Below are 19,831 nucleotides of genomic sequence, written 5' to 3'. Positions count from 1 at the left end.
AGTGTCATTTCACCCCCCAACTTGTTATATGAGGCATAAAACATGGAGAAATAAATTTGGAAGGGGTATAACAAAATTTGGCAAGTAACACACTGTCCACACTAAGGACTTTATTCGTAGACAACGAAAATCAAAGGACGATAACTGTGTACTCGGACCTCATCGGCACAACGTACAAAAAGTATGAAGACTTTATCCTATAATTACCGAGAATCAACTAGAATTGTTTCTTGATTTTTATTGTCTTAACAAATCGTAAAAAATATGTTTGGATTACAATGGATACAAGATAGTCTCTCATATGTGTAGGTAAAATGATGAGTGTTTCTAATGTTTGCTTTAGCTTGAACCTATAAATACCTGGGGAAAATACATAGATGTAGTAATAAAACGATAAGAGTACTTCGGATTTATGACTTTGAAAAACTGTCGTCATATTCGTTTGAATTAAATTTCCAAGTAAAATGAATTAAAAAAAAAATAAATCATTTATTGTGCAAATATTCAGCTGAAGTATTTAAACATGACTGAACATGCTGCTATCCCGTAAGCCGAATGGTTGTTTCTCTAAGAGTATTTAACCTAGTCATGTGGCTAACTCTCTGTATAAAATGTAAAACTAAAAAAATCTTTCATTACAGGAAAGGACCCTACAGGTAAGTTGTTTTTATCATTGTATGTATGTTTGATACTTTTGTTTTTGTAAATATATCTAAGTGTTGGTTCTAACATATAATGATTGTGTTGAGTGCGTTTTAAATGTACTACTATCAACGCATAGATTTACAATGTATATCTGAACTGTGTTATTCGAGCAGTTGACTTACATTGACTGAATATTTCTGTAACATACTTTCATTCCGGTATGTTTAGTTATTTGGCAATGCGTTTTATGTATAACGTTAATTAATATTATATTTTTACGTCATTCGCTTTGAATCATATTAAGCTGTCTTAACAGAATAGTTGTATCTGGAAAAGTTTAAAACTTGCAGTAGAATGTAAAACTAAGCATTTCCTCGCATTCTACCTGCTTCTAAGCATGAACCAAATAAATTCAAGAATTAGAGACAATACAAAGGTATTCTACATATAACAATTCTATCGAACTATATCTAACCAAAGTAAAAGAAGAATATATTAAACGTGCTAATCAAATTGTTATGAAGGTACCGTTTTGTTTTTTTCTGACTTCATTAGTTCATTTGTTCATTTCTTTTGGTACTTACTTGCTCAAGGTGTTGAAAAAATCACAGAATGTTTGATAGTTTTGAACAGTTTGTATACATTGCCACGACCAGAATCCCCTCTAAAATGTGTTGCTTGTTTAAATAAATTATGTGATTGCCTGTATTGGACATCGTCTGTCAAAAAATGAATCAAATAGAATTCATACAGTAAAGGTACTGTTGTAATATTGGATTTTTAAGAAACATTGGTTCTAATTCAAAAATATCACTGCATCAAAATTGTTTTAGTGTAACGCGTTTTACTGAAGGAATGAAATACAATTCACATATAACAGTTTTGTTGCCAAAAGCATTTGAGTAAGGATCGAATCGTTTCGTAAAATTACGCAAAAAAATATATAATTTAATACAATTGTCAATAATTTAAAAATATTTACAGATTACGTTAAAGTGGTACCAAACCGTTGACTTAATTAATTTCGCTCGTATAATAATCTATACATTTTGAAATAATATTTACTTTGACACTGTTACAAAAATATAACTTTAAAAAATTAAAAACACAGATTTTATCAGAAGAACTTGCTTGGATATATTGTAGTTTTGCAATCACTAATTTTGATAACTGATTCCTTTAAAAAAAAGATGTGAGATGTCCAGCGGATATACAGAGTTATCTCAATAAAGTTTAATGGACCGTCTCAACATATAAATCAGTTCGGTCCTAAAATAAGTATTGCAATATTTAAAGCAGAAAAAAAAACTCAAGTACATGCCTACCAGCATTTTCTTGTGTATGTAATAAAATGCATCATTATTTTTTTTTCAGTTAGAGAAAAAATATCTAATAGTCATGGGGAGTGGAGGCAGCAAAGGTAAAGTTATTCTTTTAAGGTAGATCATAAGTAAAGACTTTTTGAGACAGAATTTTCTTATAATTTGCCAAAATGAAGATTTTACTATGCTTTTTTCCAAAATATAATAAAAAGTATGGATCACCGTGCTATTTTTCTAGCTATAAGTCGTTGGAAATTGCCTTAATTTGGTTAGATTGTTCATGAAAAAACACATTTGTGTGCATACAAAAATTGTATGAGATAGAATTTTGAAATAAATTTTAAGAAGATAGGTTTTAATATATGTTTTTAAGAAAATAAAAATAAAAAATGGTGTCACCGAACTGGTTTTCTTGCTACAAATAAAAATAAAACAATTTCCCTATAAGTCCAGTATAATGTTTTTACTAAAAGAGTTATCTCCCCCATTAAATTGTTCATTTGATAATAAATTTGATTCTTAAAACAAAAAAACTATGATATTTGTTTAAATATTTTAAATAATACAATAAATAACCAAGTTTTCTTTAGATAAATAAACAGTCTAACCATAAAATTGCAAATCTGTTTCCAAAGCAGATTTGGGCAAATAACTAGACCGATTTCGTACTGTGATTGTACAATCCAAGATGGCGGTATACCATGAATCTACCTTAATTACATAAATCAGTTGCGTATTTATTATTTTGCACAGAGAAAGGACAACGTTAATAGCGATATTTGTAAAACTCATTAGCATTACCAGAAGGCGTAGTTCAATAAAATGAAATTCAACCTCCGGTCCCTAAATCCTACTCCTTAAATTTATTCAAAATATTGTAGCCATATGTTTCGGACTTAAGAAAAACGAATCATCCCTCTTAAACAAAACAGGGAAAAGTGTCATATTTTGTTAGTTTATGATTTTGTAGGGTTTCAAATTCATACGATCGCAGAAAACACCCAGTTATTCATTTGATTGTCACATCGTCGCACGTCGGATGAACTTATTAGGACAATTGTAGCATAGTGATTAAAACATAATATATGATATACATGTAGGACTCAAATCTATGGCGGGTTCCAAATCTATGGCAGATTCCTAATCTATGGCAAATGTGACGTTACAATAGTTATCAAACGTCAAACAAATCAAATCTATGGCAGGTTTTTGTTGTCTCCACATCTACGGCAGACCTTTTTCATAATGTCACAATTGAATAACGCCATATTACATCGTCGCAGCCGATTGCGATGGCGGAACTTATAGAATTTTCAAAATGAAGGTATTTCCCTAGACAACAATTTGCGGATGGTTTAAAGAAAGATGTGACCTTTTATCCGAAAGAGACTTTTATAATGAAAAATTGCTAAATAGGGTTAATCATTGTATTGAGATCACTAATTTATGGTTTAACTTATCAATTCTAAATCTTTTTGCGTAAACCCTGTGGTAAATAGTTCAAGCATGTCACTAATTCAGTTTGCTCTGTCCTTTTACTCCTATTTGATAGTGCGTTATGTATGGGAACGGCAAATATTTGTTTCCACCTAGAGCGCTTTGTTAAAAAATAATTGCCATATGTGTCCTATTAGAATCGAAATAATTCATGGGGGCTTGAATATTTCGTGATTTTACCACGGTGTTGTCCCTTCATGCCGATAATTTACCACTCGGTACCCATGAATTATTTCTCAATTAAAACGAGAAACCAGAAGTCCACTAGTTTAAGACAAGTCAATGGTCGTACATGTACTGTATTGTTTTCCATTTGCACAATATTTGCCATAGATTTGGAAATAACAAAACTTGTCATAGATTAGGATTGGAAATAATTTGCCATACATTTGGGATGGCATGACGTCACATTTGCCATAGATTATGAATCTGCCTTAGATATGTAACCCACCATAGATTTGAGTCCTATATATATATATATAATGTTTTAATCACTTATTATTTGACATCATTGACAATGTAAAGAAACGTTTGAATTCTTAAAATGCTTTGATCTTTTCAATTGTTATACAATAAATTGACGTTTCTATATGAACCTTGAAGGACAACAAGATTTCCTAAGACTATAAGAAACTAAAACACTTAAATGATTTTGAAATTTGTTATATGTGCAATGAATATAAGAAAGGAGATATTGAGAATATCAATCGAAGTAGACAACAAACTAACGATACAAAGTAAATAAAACGTGTAACATAAATCTTGAAAACATTAAATACATATCTTCACAGAATATGAAGAGATCATCATTTGATACGTGGTAAAAAAAAACCCATCTAAAATGGCTGATGTGCCTTTGTTCAATTTTCCAGTTCAAACAGATACCACAGATACATGAATATCTGCATCATATATTTACTTACATTTAGAAAAAGACAATAAAGGTCGGTTGCGCTCGTATCTAATCTTTATTGACTTGTTTGGATTGTTAGATTCTTTCCCAAAAGTAGGTGGTTCTCCCCTTGAACTTCGGTTGCCTCCGCCATAAAAAGACACCCGACAAGAAATAGCACAATACTGTTGAAAGTGGCATCTCAAACCAATTAATAAACCCAGATATGGTACACATGCTAGCTAAAAGCATAACAAAAGCTAGGTTTAAGGTTTTAAAAACAGTAGACGAAAATATATTAGTGGGATGAATGAAAATATAAAGTCATCTGATAAAATATAAAGTCATCTGATAAAATTAAAGATTTTTTTACGAAACAAAAGCAAATCAAAGGGAGTTTCAACTTCGCCTTCAAAGGCATAGCAATAGTAACAAAACCAGGATGATAAAAAAAATTTTCACACACCATTTTATCCTTTTTTCTATATGGCTAAAGGACCAGAATAAAATTATAACAAATAAACTCATGAAAGACGTGCGATAAGATAGAAATTCAGCGCAAAAAATCAGAATGACTTTTTCAAATCCTATATTAAAGATAAAGCACAACATATGCTTTCCTCATGCTAATAAAATATATGTTGTTTTACATTAACAGGATCAAAAGCATCATACAATATTTCGGTTAAGACTGGAGACCAAAAGGGAGCTGGGGAACATGTACATGTCTTTATAATACTTCACGGAAAAGGTATCCAAACTAACGAGTTTAGACTTGATAACTTTTTTAAACATGATTTTGAAAGAGGTAAGGTTGAAAACTTTTCCGTTTCCGAGATTAACATGTCTGATGTCCACACGGTTGAGCTGCGGCGAGACAATTGTTGTTTTTTTAGTCACTGGTATTTAGAATGGATAGAGATCACAAATAAGAAAAATAACATCACATACATATTCCCAGCAATGCAATGGATCAAAGCAAAGTGTCATTACTTTATAAAGCATCACACATGTTTACCCCAAGAAGATCCATTCTTAGAAACAAGAAAATTGGAGCTCCAGACTATAAAGACAGAATATCAACTAGAGGTAAAGATACCTGGACTACCTGCTCAAGTAAGGTTTTAATTTAACAAATTTTGCGTCATTTGCTTTTTGTTTGTAGTTTTATTGACTGATATTTTGTCATGAATGCACCACCGTCACTCGGTTAACAGAGAGGTTGGTCGAGTAATCTTTCTAAGTATGCGGTTATATGGGTGGTTGGTCTGTTAATCTGGTCGGTTATACGTTTGTTAAGAGTAAAACGCACAATTTAATGTAAAGCTCTGTTAAATATTCAGATTTTTGGTCTATTATAAGAACCAAATAAAAAAAGAAGAATGTCTGCCAAAATTATTATAGAACATTTTCCAACTGTAAAAAAAGTTCATAATCTGCTCAGTTTTCATTAAAACTAAAAGGCGTCGCTCAAGTATGCGGTATTTATGCTTATACGCATAGCAATTTTGTGGACAAATTTAAGACGAAAAAAACTTTTTTTAGATATCATTCAAAGGAGACATAATAGTACTTTGGTTTAAAAAAAGAAATTGACATTAGGAAATATTTTATAATTGTAATATAACGTGAGAAATACCACATTTTAGTAAATATTATGGGAATAAAGTCTGTTAATGGTCTGAACAATGTAAATTGTGTCAGTTATTTAGCCACGACATTAGTTTTGCTACCTTTATATTTATGATTTATATACTGGTTACTTATGTAGATGACATATTAGTGCCATTCATGACAATGAAACATAATCCTCATGATATATGCGACTTTTCTTGAAAGAAATTAATGATGATTTTATATTACACTTTTTGAAACCATTTTTATCAATTTCCAATTTCCATTGTCTTAATTTATTTTTCATTGATCAGGTGTTGTTTCTGTATAGTTAAGCCACTCGTCTTGAGCCTATCTATTTGTTCCCATAACACCCTGTTCAGCAATCAAATAATACTTTTTATTGCCATTCATAACTTTCAACAGATCAATTAACAGACCGGATTTTAAGTTTATACATCCGATACAGCGACAGATTTTTCTCAAAATTATATTAATATGGTTAACAAACACAATGCCTGTCCTTTTTGCATGAACTTTCTTTTATAATAGAAACGTTAAAAAATGCCATTAAATCACAGGACTAATTGTACTAATTTTTTAATAGAATAAGTGTATGCACAGAATATTTATTGCCTTTGCTGGACGGAAATTTCACAAGCACTCTTACGACCTAAACAAAAATACTGGTTTCTTCGAATTTTGATAGTTGTTATGTTATCATGCGGATTGAAGATGTTATTCATAGTAAACAGTTACTGCGCAGTCTTCCCTTCTTACTACTGTAGTGAATTTGTGAGATAAACTCTATAGAACTATAAAATGTATAATTCTCTAAAGGTAAGGCAGTAATTCTGCTATTATTCAAGATCGAAATGTTTTCTTTTTTATTTACCCGTTATTCTGTTGTATTGATAATTTGGGTACTTGAAACCTTATGTGTCGTGTGTGAACTTGAACTTGAGAAACAATTTTCCTTGTTGATCGATATACCATACTTTGCAAGTATACACATTCTGGGGTCTTTCTTTTTATTAATTACGTTCAGGTAAAGGGTTTTTAAGCCTGTTACTTTGTGTAGTATTCATGTTTGTTTTGCTTGTATGATGCAATACACGTTAGGATTGAAGGAATTGTGTGCACTAATAAGGGAATTTCATTATATAGTGAGAACGTTGTCTGTGTCTATTCAGTACCAAGTATATATACTTTTAATGATGTGTGAAAGTTGTTTGTGTATCTGTAAACCAAATCTTCCAATGAAAAGCTGCGCATAAATAGTTTTAAAATTTATCATCATCAATCAATTATTCAGGATTGTTAAACAAAGGTGAACCTGAAAAAGTCGAGCAATCACCAGTAAACTAGTTGTGATCTGACACGATCATGTCGATCTGTATAGCTCCGAAAAAACGAACCACATTGTAAAATGACTATTAGTCTTTCAGTCAGTATACTGAATTAACTGCCGTTGATTAATCTAACATTTACATGAAATACTGCAAATGACTGACCAATTCATTGTGCAGACTTTTACGATGACGTTTAGATAAAAATGTCCGTTATAGATATAAGATGTGGTAAAAGTGTCAATGAGACAACTCTTCATCCAAGTCACAAATTGTAAAATTAAATTAGTATAGGTCAAAGTTTGAACTTTAACATGGAACATTGGCTCACACCGAACAGCAAGATATATATATATATATAACGACACCCCAAATGACTAGTGTAAAACCATTCAAACAAGAAAACCAACGGTCTAATCTATATAAAAGAATAACCAAAAACACTTATGAACCACATCAATAAATGTAAACTACCGAACATCAGGACAGGTGCAAACAAGATTACAATTTGTTTACTAGAGGTATTAACCAAAGTTAATATTCAATATTGTTTTTTATTTTTGGCTTCAATTTTATAATGCGACATTTATAGCAGATGCAGTCCTTCAAAAAAACTTGCATTTTGGAATCTTTGTAATCTGAATCTTCATAAAACAAAGTATATAAAGTGACATGTTAACTTTTTCAGGTTAAAAATTTACCAGAAGATGAGAAATTTTCAAACCATTATAAAGTAAGTGTTACTTTTCATGTGTTTAAAGTCGACGTTAGCATACTGATGTCGACATTTTAACGCTTTACTATGATATGTCCAGTCGATATTGATGTTTAAGATTACACATATTTGTTTAAAGTGGATTGGAAAAACGAGTAATGCAACTTATATAAATCCCTTTCCACTTTTGTGGTGTGAATGCTGCCTTGTAACGGCATTAGTCTGCTCTTTTTTAAAATAAACTAGGGTGTCGTGTACGTTCAAGAAATATTGTTCTCTCTAAACACGGGTCAGCCATAATTGATCGCCCCTATCAGACGGACTATCATCGTTTCTCTCAAGACCATACTCGCAAATGGTGTCAAGGGAGAGTCGAAAATTCAATCCCTGAACAGAATGGTCAATGTTTGTATGCCCAGAAAGAGTGATACGTCATTTATTTGTTTTTTCTCTGCAATTACATTGTAACAGAAATATAAACATTGTATAACAAAACACATGTCCCTTTATGGTTATCATGGTAACTTTGGTAATTTTTAAATATGAAATTGAATGTCATTTTACTCTATATACATGTACCATCTGGAATGAGAAGGGAAATCAAAAACTTCTTTAAACCACACTACATCATCATATGACCATATCAGTGTTAAATTACCTCTATAATTTTAACTATAACTTTAAATCAGACGGAACTCCAGGCTCAAAGATGTGGCAGACAATCTTTTGAATAGAACATTATTTTAGAAACATCATGTAAGGTACTTTTGTAAAGCGGCATTAAGTATTTATATTTCTAGAGATAGAACTAAACCTTCGATTTTTGAAATAAGTTAGATAATGAGAAGATAGGATATTAATTTAATTCAGATAGATATCGAGCAATCTAACGTTTTAACTGGTAAGAAAGCGTTAAAGTAGAATAATTGAGTTTTAAAACGAATGACATACGCACAGAAATATTTGTTGCCAAAAAAAATGATACATGGATTTTCTTCTAAAATACAGTTGAAATTTGCGTTAGAAAGCATACTATTAAAAGGAGAAAGTTTCAAGCTGCTAATGACTGGCGGAACCGAATGGGAGAATGTTGACGACATCAAGACTGTATACACTAAAGCTTTTGGAGTTCCACAGGTAAAACAACTAACAGAATATAGCGTCTTCCAAAACGTGACTTTATGGAAATTTGCCAAAAATCTATACACAATACGAAGTTTCTAACAACTTTTGTTGTACTTGTCTCAGAAAAACATTCGTTTAATTTGCTGAAAAAAGATAAATTTTTGCTTGCTCAGCTTATATAAGCAAATACGGCATTGATCAAAACGCATTCATCTGGAGTACAAGATTTTAATCGTGGTATTTATAAAGCGTTTACGAGAAGATATGCTTTAAGAAAAAAAAATAACAACAATAATTTTTTATGCAACAGGTAAAAACCAACATTTTCCTAATTTTATCTTCAACAGAGGTTTGTTGTTATGTTTAATTGACAAAATTGAGTGAGAAACACAATCAGACAGAATATGTTATTGTGACAATATTCCATATCCAGCAGCCAGCACTGTGGAAATTAACTAATTAACGTATCATAGAAACATATATATTTTGTACATGTAACACTGTTGACAAAAAAAAAATCAAATATGCATATGCATAATCTTCTTATTTGTTTATACAAATGAATAAAAGAAAGATATCAACCAATATTTGTTGTTGTGGTTGTGGATAGCAGATTTAAAATAAGACGCCAACACAAAGTTTTAGACTATTAATTTAGTAATTTTTATCACTTTTGTAAACAGAGTTCAAAATACTTCAATGACGATACTCATTTTGGAAGACAAAGACTAACCGGCTTAAATTCGTTATTGATAGAACGTTGTACTGCAATTCCCCAAAAGTAAGTGGATTTATAAGTTATGGACGTACCACATCTTCTGGTTTGCTGAAAGTGTTTTGTCTATCAGCCCATAAACATTATTTTGTCATACGGCCCTGCCGTCATCAACTTTTTGTTTATGATTTACATCATACAAATGGAATTTAGAATTAAAATGAAGAGAATGACTGTGATTTTTTTTCTGTATATTCAAAATCACATAAAAACGTGGGGCAATATTAAAGGATATTCACAGTCAATACTAAAGTTTAATGTACTTTTCAATTGCATACCATATTGTGCTTTCAATATGTTTGTTTTAGTAATAGTTAAACGTGCTAATGTGTGAAAAAGACTTCACAAAATTATTTTAACGAACTGAGTTTCAAAATATGAGTTGATGAATTCAAATTGTCGGTTTGATTGAAAAACTTATTGCTAAGTGCAGTTAACATCCATAATATAAAAGTCTTAAGCTAAAGTGAATAGATTGTGTTTTGTCTTTTGTTTAATTGTTGTATTTTATATTATTTTCATCGTAGCTTTGGAGTAACTGAAGATATGATCAAGCCATTCCTAGAAGGCAAGACAATGTCACAAGCAATGGACGGAAAGAAATTGTTTATTGTAGACCTAGCGATATTAGAAGACTGTCCAACTAAGCGTGATGACCTTGTAGTAAGTAAATTAAATAAATTTTACATAATTGAACGCGTATTATGTCTACTCAAGACCATAATATTGTGTTTATACCCGACGATATCGGGATAATGGTATTCAGTTAAATCTTAACAGAAAGTTGTAATAATTTCTGAAAACTGATTCGTTTGAATAATTAATTGCTTGCAAATGTGACATTCCTTTCTGCTATGTTTCCAGTGCGTTTATTGTCTACCTTTTACAGGTTCATAATTGCAAATTAGCATAAAGTAATTTAATGTTATTATAAATCTTTACAAACTTGATTAATTTAATAGATCTGAGTATTTGTCATTGGGTTATTTAAGACATTGATGTTTTTTTTCATTTTTTTTATAAAACGTTTAAAATTATTATATACAAATTAGAAAAATATCTGTCTTTTGCTATTACCATTAAACATAGATTTTCATAACATCTTCATACCCTAGTATGGAATTATTTATTACCATTTACACGTGTATTGTTTATTTCGTTGTTAGTTTGGATATACACCATAACACCACAATACACACTATATATATTTTCATATTTGAGCATCATTAAAGGGTCTTTTGTAGGCGAACGCATGTCACACAGTATTGCTAGTTAAGGACACGTGCAGTCACTCCAAGCTGTGTAACACTGCAGTGTAAGTAACATAAAACCCCAAACAGAAAGAATGAAAAACTGAATTAATGTTTTTAATGCTTGCAGATGACTTGTCCCTTAGCCCTGTTTTACTTCAACAATTCTAAACGTCTAATGCCAATAGCCATACAGCTTTTTCAACAGAAAGGACCAAATAATCCGGTAAGTGGTTAACAAGAGCAGGTGTCTTAATGCTCATATAAAATGTAATAATAAGTATAGATATTGTACATATGGAATGCTCAGTCATTCAAAATTGAAGGATAAGAATGTCTTTATTTCTCAAAACAGTATGAACGATTTTCTACTAAAATTAACATACAACTAATGACTAACTTCATCTAAGATCTACTGTGATTGAAGGATTTGGAACCTTAGTTTTTATTTTTAGAATTATTTTACAACTGTATTGTACCTATTAGTAACACATATATATGTGCTATACTTATAGCTTTTATATCGAAGGAGTATTTGTGCCCGCTTGATATTAACTTTATCAATCAGTATCCAATTCTCAAGAGTTGTCGAATTCATTTCTCTAAAATAAACCTTCTCCGTGTAAAATTGAAAATCGTGAAAAGAAAAAACCCACAATACTTTTCAACTTTCAAATATTATTCATATACTATTTTATCGGACTATTTGAACAGGTGTTTTTACCGTCAGACCCAGTGTACACTTGGATGTTGGCTAAAATGTGGTACAGCCTGGCTGATTCTACATATAACCAAGCTCTAACTCATCTAAGTATGAATAGAAAAACATTAAAAAAACACACATAAATTTCTACAATTTATTGAACTAGCTACGTCATACTATGAAAATAATTCAATTTCTTGGGTAGAAGCACAAACATGTTTTAAATATGTTTTTCTCTTAATTTTTTTTTTATAAAATCCCTTTTGTAAACAGAAACATGGAGTTAGATGCATTCTAATTGGAAGTTGTTTAAAAACAATTATTAATACAGATTTACATATATATAGAGTTTGACCCGGTTTTTTAATTAAGGTTTGTGTTGCTAAAACTCTCTATTTAGTGTTATGAGTTTTTCTGTCGTTTTTAGTTGCAATTGCGATTTCAGATTTGAATGGCCCGTTGATTTTTTCCAACTCTATGTAACATTTCTCATCTGCACAAGTATATTAGTAATTGAAAAGATTGTGGGAATACCTTTTAGTAATACCGTTTGTCTTTGCGTTAAAATGTAAATGAACTAAAACCACGTTGACTTTTATTTCATAGTTATAAATAAACTCATCATAGATACCAGGACTTAATTTTGTATATACGCCAGACTACGTCTACAAAAGACCCACCAGTCACGCTCGAATCCAAAAAAGTTAAAAAGGCAAAATAAAGTACGAAGTTGAAGAGCATTGAGGACCAAAATGTCCAAAAGTTTTGCCAAATACAGCTAAGGTAATCTATGCCTGAGGTAGAAACATTTAGCGTATGTTAAATTTAAATTAACAAATGATTCTTTTTACTTTATATTCGTGTGAAATTTCTTAATCATTATAGTTGCTATTTACGAATAATTATTTCGATTATATTGTTGTAGATAACACACATTTGATGATGGAAGGAATAAGTGTTGTAACAAAGAGAAACCTTGCGCTGCAACATCCAATTTTGAAATTACTGAATCCACATTTCTTGTATCTTATGGCTATCAATAGGTACACTTTAATAAATAGACTGACCATAAAAAATTCTCGGAAATTAGTAACTGTGTTCAAGAGTCCTTATAAAAAGCTTAAGTCTGATTTGAACACGGTTTTAGAACATTTGGCTTTAAAATTTGACTATATAGTGTGTTTTCCAACTATTTGTCTCTGGTGTTTGCTGTCTAGATGAAAAAAGCAAGCGAAAAGTATAAAACAATCATTTTACTTTTGATATACAACAAATCAATGTCCGGTGAAACGTTTTGATATTTATAATCCAAGGTTTAATTAAACGTTATCTTTATAAAAAATTTCATGTACCAAGTCAAGAATATGACAATTCTTTTTCATTCGTTTGGAGTTTTCACCTTTGATTTCACCTTTTGAGAAGGGGTTTTCCGTTTTAAATTTTTTCTCGGAAGCTATTTTTTCGAATTTTGATTTAATCTTGAATTGTTATATGGATGTTTTAGGATATCTTAAAGGGTGCCTATTTCCTGGTTGCGTAATTGTGTGGACATGAAATAATATATTTAATCTGTAAGTATAAGACAGTTATAAATATTCCTTAGCAAGAGATTTAATTTACAATTCACTTTGTTTCAGTCTTGCGCTTGTACAACTGATAGAACCTGGAGGTGTCATAGACAATAATACAAATGCAGGAATCAAAGGCCATTTTCATATAATGAGGAAGAGGTGAGATTATTAGATATTAAGATTTTTTTTAAAGTTGTTGTTTTAACTGTTGCAGGTTTTGCATTATCTTTTAGTCAGCGTGAGTACACTTAGATCAGAGCTCAATGTATTTTTCTTAATGTCAGTTGTTTATTGTATTTTGTTCGTGCCAAATTGATGAGCTAGATTATTTGTAACATAAATCTGCATATCATTTTTATGTTCTGCAGATAAGTCGATGTCACCAGTAAGGGCAACGTTGAGAGCTTACATTAATTGGTTTTTACTTGCCCCATTTATTTGTACCTATGCCAAGTCAGGAGCATTTTGTACAGTTGTTGTTGGTGGTTGCTGTCCGTTCAATTTTATTTTTATTAATTGATTTGTCATTAATCAGGAGGTTAATTGTTTGAATCAGATTTTTCATGTTGGATCCAACAATGGCAGACAAATGGTACCAATTGTTCCAAATTATTCTTTTTGTCTAATTGTTGAAGACTTATAGCTGCCGAAAAACGCTTCATTTGGAATTTATGGCTAGAAACCTTTTCAATATTCCCTTATGTTTTTTAAGATCATGAAATTTATCTCTAGCTCCATCTACATTTTTTACAAATATCAACAAATGTCAAGCTAGATTTATAAATTTAGATTTTTTATTGTCTTATTGGCAAAACATATTACTACTATTTCTGATATATTTTTGAAACCCAAAGATATATTTAAATATTTTAGTATGTCATCATGGAAATTAGATTTACATGGAACCCTTCCTGAGGATTTGAGGAGCCGAGGGGTATGTTGATGATTTTTTTCTATTGACTTTTTTCAGCTAAGATTTCAAATTATGATTTATTGACTAACAACACAATACAATCGTTGGAATTTGTTTTAGATCAACGTTAATTTCGACGCTTGAAGCCTATGTTCAGATAGCAAATTAAGTAATATGGAGAACAATGGAATACTTGTCGCAAATATAAAACAGAAGACATTTTTCATTTAATCATCATACGTAGGTGTTGTACGTTGTCTTTTTGGCATAAATTATATATCTCAATATTAGGCTCATCTGCCCAAAAGACAGTGACCATTTCCCATACTTTGATGTTCGTCTTCCGTCGTCCGTCGTCGTCGTATGGACAAACCTTAAAATGTCCTTTAAAATTGGTACTAATTGTGGAATTACCATATGAATAGTATGGAATAGTGACATGTTATCATTTAGCAAATAATGAATGAAGCTTATTTTAAGCTTCAATATAGAACCATGCAATTCATTCATAGTATATTTTACAGGTATTTGACCAGTCTATACTGAACGGAGCCTATCATATGAGAGATGATGCTCTGTTGTTGTATGACGCTATCAAAACCTATGTAGAGAAATATGTTATGCTCTACTATTGTAAGTTCATTTTATTATTTTCTTAACAAGTATTCACATCCCAAGTGGAGAGTCTCATCAGTAGATGTGTCTTTTAATGTAATTGTCCATGTTTAGGGTTTTGTTGATTACAGCTGAATACACTGATGATCTGTCTCTGGAAAAAATAAAAATTAATTAAGTTTGACCCAATTAATTACCTGTTATGTTACGTAACATTTATCAGCTATAGATTCCCTGTCTGCATCAAGTGTGATACGATATATCTTCTCTCATGAATTTTGATTTTTGTCTGTTTTGATGATTTTCACACGACACCTAGGTAACTTTATCTTCCCTTCCAAAAATACGTTCAGAGGTCTTTATTTGTGTGGTGAGGTCGACATGTAAGTATACTTTAAAGCAATGTCACAACAGAAAATTGAGAAAATTAGCATCATATTTTTTTTCTTGAGCTTTGAACATTGTAGAACTAATCACAAACGTGTAATTTGAATTATGTAAACTGCAGACTATTGATCATTGTCTGAAAGATTTGTAAAACTCCATAAGCTCAACCATTTGTTGTTAACATGTCAATCATTCTTTAAAGATCGGCTTTCGAATATTCAACTTTAAATATATAGGGAAATAAAAACCAACCTATACTAATAACGATGTAAAAAAACTTATATTAAAAAAAATAATTATATGAGGTTGAATGATGTATCCATTGGTTTCATTTTTTTGGGCATCAAATGGTAAATTTGTTTCAAGATTATAAAGTTCAAAAGCTTGACATACATGTACTCTCTCATCAAACAATACAAAATCCTCCGACGTTATTTAATACATTTTCTGAACAGCCACAGAAAGTTCATTGACTGCAGATTATGAACTACAGAGTTGGGGAGAAGAACTTATTAAGTCAAGAGATGATGGTGGAGTTGGAATTCTGGTTTGTAAATAACAAATAGATAATATGAATATTTACCATAATATTCTATTAATTCATTATTCAAGTTTCCACGTTTATAATACTTCTATTTCAGACAATGAAAAGCAAAATTTTTTGTTAGTAGTGAAATATATATTCTACTTTTTGAATCATGACAAACAACACCAAGACGGACTTGTTGCGTATATAGGAATCTTGAAGAATTGAGTATTTTAAGTGAACGGATAAAAACGATAATTTTGGTAATCCAAAATTCTACAAATCCACTGTAACATATACACATACGCACATTTTCATTATAGTAAAAAGTAGATTAGATTTCCTGTTTTTTTTTTAATAGCTGTATTCGAATTGACAATTCTTACATACCCGTAAGGGCGAGTTGAGATATTCCATATGCTATAGTCAGTATCAAAAACGAAACTACCTATTATTCTGTTTATCGGTAATTATGACGTCACACAATGTATTGCCTAATATTTTTAGTGATACAGCCAGTACGTTGATACTCGAAAATATTAGGCAGTAAGATCAAAGGGAAAATATACGAATCTGCGGATGGTAAACATACTGGCTAACGAATGAGGTCATGTCTAATTTCAAAAGTTATTCTTCCCTTTTCTACTTTTTCGCATTGCTCATTTAATATTTTTTCATGTATTAAATGTTTACATAATATCACTTCAGGTTCCAATCAATCGCATGATATGTATATCATTGTTATGTTTTAGGGAGTCCCAGGTAATGGTAAATTTCAGACAACCAAACAACTTGTTTTAACATTGACAGCCATCATTTACACGTGTAGTGTTGGTCACGCTGCAGCAAATTTTCAACAATATGATGAATATGCGGCTCCGTTTAATTACCCGTACTTTCTATTTGGAGTTCCCCCTAAAGACAAAGTATGTACTTTTTATACCAATTGAGGTAGTAAAGTCTAGTTAAATTCTTTAAGAAATAATAAGTAAATAAATGTGTGTTCTTTATAATTTTGTAAATTTAAAATTATCTGTTTCATTTAACAATATTGTATTACTGTATTCAAAAAATGTGAACCTGAATCATAAGTAACATATCATTATCTGTGAGCTAACTTTAAGTTCTAGCAAGCATTCTTTGAAAGGATATCCCTTTAAATAATGTTTAATTGAAGATATGTTTTGTTGTAAGTCACATCTAAAGTATTAAGCGAAACCACTTTTTAATTGTTAATTTGTCTATGGTTAAATGCAATTATGTAAATATCAATGATTTGAAATTTACTTTTAAAGACACATATTCACATTTAGAATGTACACTTAGTTTTTGATACTTTGGATTAGATGAACAACACGACGGATTCCGCATGTACAACTGAAACTGTTTATCCATTGGTTTAAAGGAACTCAAAGCGTTAAGTTTTGAGTTTTTATTTCACGATATTTTGGGATTTTTTGTTAGTCCCTCAGATTTTCATGTTTTAACCATGTCGTTATAAAAAAATAGGAAGATCAACTATGATTGCTAATGAGACACCTATCATCCAAATTTAAAATCAAATGAAGTGAATGGAAGCAATTATAGGAAACCGTATTACCTTCAAATGTGAAACCAAATCATAGCGTTGAGTCGGCAAAAAAAGAGGACATGCCATCAATTTAGCAATCTTATGAATAACAAAACTATTAACGAAAATAACATGAAAGACATGTCCCAACGCCAATCAATGTAATACTGGCTGTGATTTGAGACAGGCAGATAACAAATGTTGACAGTTTTTCCCTGACATAAAAGTGTTCGAATGCGTACTTGATATCCATCGCCATCTTGTTTCGTCTTGTATTTTAAAATGTTTTTGCAACTTTACAATCGCATTCCCAAAATAAATATTTCCTCGCCTCATGTTTTTTTTTGCAGAGTCCAGTCAATATAGAAACCATATTGAAGACTATCCCAAACAGAAAAATACTTCTAACGATTATGTCGATTACAAAAGTTCTGAGTGAGAAAGCAACAGAAAGTCTTGGTGATTTTGAGAAACAGTTTATTGTGGATCCACGAGCAATAGAAGTGGTTGAAGAGTCAGTGTTATCATTAATTTACTTTTTTTCCCATCAAGAACCAAACGGAAAATCAATTACGTCAAGTCAATGAAAGGGTTATTCATACGAAGTTTTGTTTTTCCGGTTCTAATTGCTTAATATGCCTAATGATGATAGTAAATACCGTTTTAACTAATTTTCTACGCAACGTTTATCTTCATACAATATCCAACAAGATATGATCTGCACATCCGTTCTAGTACAATTTAATGCTGGCAAATAACTTACATTTACACAAAGATAAATAACGATGTAGATAGTGACAGACTGTCAAAACATTCAATTTAGGGTCTACGCGACCGATGACAGGAGAGGAGCATTGACACAGTCACTTTGTTGTCTTGGGGAGTGAAACCAACATTTCATGATATCTTACAGTAGATTATTAAATTCATCACAAGGGTTATCGTTCCATACTGAACATTACTAATGCTCTACTTGTTTAGCTTTCTAACTATATTGATATGAGCGTCATCGATGAGTATATGTAGACCAAACCGGCATCTGGCGTATTAAACTATACGACTTGTACCTTTGATAGTGCAAAAAAGACCCGTTTTTTTATTTTCTAATGTGTTTATGTCTTTATGTCATTATTCTATTGTGATTTTAAGGGTTTTAAATGATAATTATTTCGGCATTTTTATTAAGGCAAATTTATCGTTGTAGATTTCGACAGACCTTACGAGCAGTTGGCACAACAATTGATTTACGAAACAAAAAAAGGGATTATCCGTATGACTGGCTTCTTCCGAAATCAATACCGAATTCTATTAGCATTTAGTACTGTTCATTATTTGTAGACATTGCTGTTTCGTCTTAAAACAGGTTCTAGCAAAGTTAAATGCTTTTTGCATATGTTGCTTGTCTTTAAACTTGTGAAAGGATTTTTAATCAAAAGAAATTTTATAATATTATAACTGATTATATATTTGTTAGTTTATTCATCATGATGGAAGCATGCATTTGAGTTCCTGGAGTGAGATATTTTGGTCTATGGTATTCACTTGAATGATTTCTTTATTCTTTAATGCGATATTGAACATGTTTCCATCAATTTGTATATATTTTGTAAGCTTAATAAAACTGAGAAAAACTGTTTTTGTATTGATTGTGTTATTTGTTGTTTTTCTTGTTTTGTTATTACAATTACTGAATTAGAAGGAGTTTAAGGTTGATATTGGAGGTAATAGTAGTAAACCAATGTTAAAATCTTATATTCTAATATGATGTGCCTTTTAACATGGATAGGCATTAACATTTTATACGTCGCTGAAGGTCAGGTTTATTATATTGACAAATTAAATGCCTATCAAAATTAAACTGAGGACAGTGCATGGAATGAATGAGTTATCTCTTGCATAAACGTTAGTATAAATCAAAATAAACCAAGTCTGAAAAAAATCTAATGAATTCAAATACAGCAAGGACAGCTGTTTCATTCGGGTCAACGGTAAAATCTAAAAAAAAATACCGCGAACTCTGAGGAAAATTCTAAACGGAAAGTCAATAATCAAATGAAAAATCAGAAGCTCAAAACAAAGCAAACGAATGAATAACAACTGTGATATTCCTTACTTAGTTGATTGCTATTTTATGTAGAAAATGGTGGAAAAAGTCTTGTTTTATCGCTAGCTAAACTATCCCTACATGGCATGCTTTACCCGACATGCTTTACCCGACATGCAAACCGACACCCAGTCATAATTAGGTATAAGACGATTTGTACGGTTTTTGAAGATATGAGACGTCCAAACCATGTCTCCAGTGGTTTAAAACACAGACATATCGTATCTGTCAAGCAATTCGTAATTCTAACTTACAGTA

The 19,831-nt window shown here is 30.9% G+C and overlaps 1 protein-coding gene across 1 annotated transcript; it reads left to right on the top strand.

The window, feature by feature from the left end:
* The first annotated feature begins 2,019 nt into the window (after positions 1 to 2,019).
* On the top strand, positions 2,020 to 19,103 carry LOC143084966 (allene oxide synthase-lipoxygenase protein-like). Its single transcript, XM_076261061.1, has 16 exons — positions 2,020 to 2,065; positions 5,015 to 5,472; positions 8,008 to 8,052; positions 9,043 to 9,171; positions 9,843 to 9,940; positions 10,462 to 10,597; positions 11,315 to 11,410; positions 11,899 to 11,995; positions 12,813 to 12,930; positions 13,525 to 13,617; positions 14,332 to 14,392; positions 14,896 to 15,004; positions 15,829 to 15,920; positions 16,652 to 16,825; positions 17,820 to 17,983; positions 18,674 to 19,103. The coding sequence occupies exons 1-16, from the start codon at positions 2,044 to 2,046 to the stop codon at positions 18,786 to 18,788; spliced, it is 2,007 nt and encodes a 668-aa protein (XP_076117176.1). The 5' UTR covers positions 2,020 to 2,043; the 3' UTR covers positions 18,789 to 19,103.
* The last annotated feature ends 728 nt before the right edge of the window (positions 19,104 to 19,831 follow it).

This window comes from Mytilus galloprovincialis, chromosome 8, assembly GCF_965363235.1.
Source record: "Mytilus galloprovincialis chromosome 8, xbMytGall1.hap1.1, whole genome shotgun sequence".
Lineage (NCBI taxonomy): Eukaryota > Metazoa > Mollusca > Bivalvia > Mytilida > Mytilidae > Mytilus > Mytilus galloprovincialis.
This window is presented reverse-complemented; position numbering and strand designations above follow the sequence as displayed.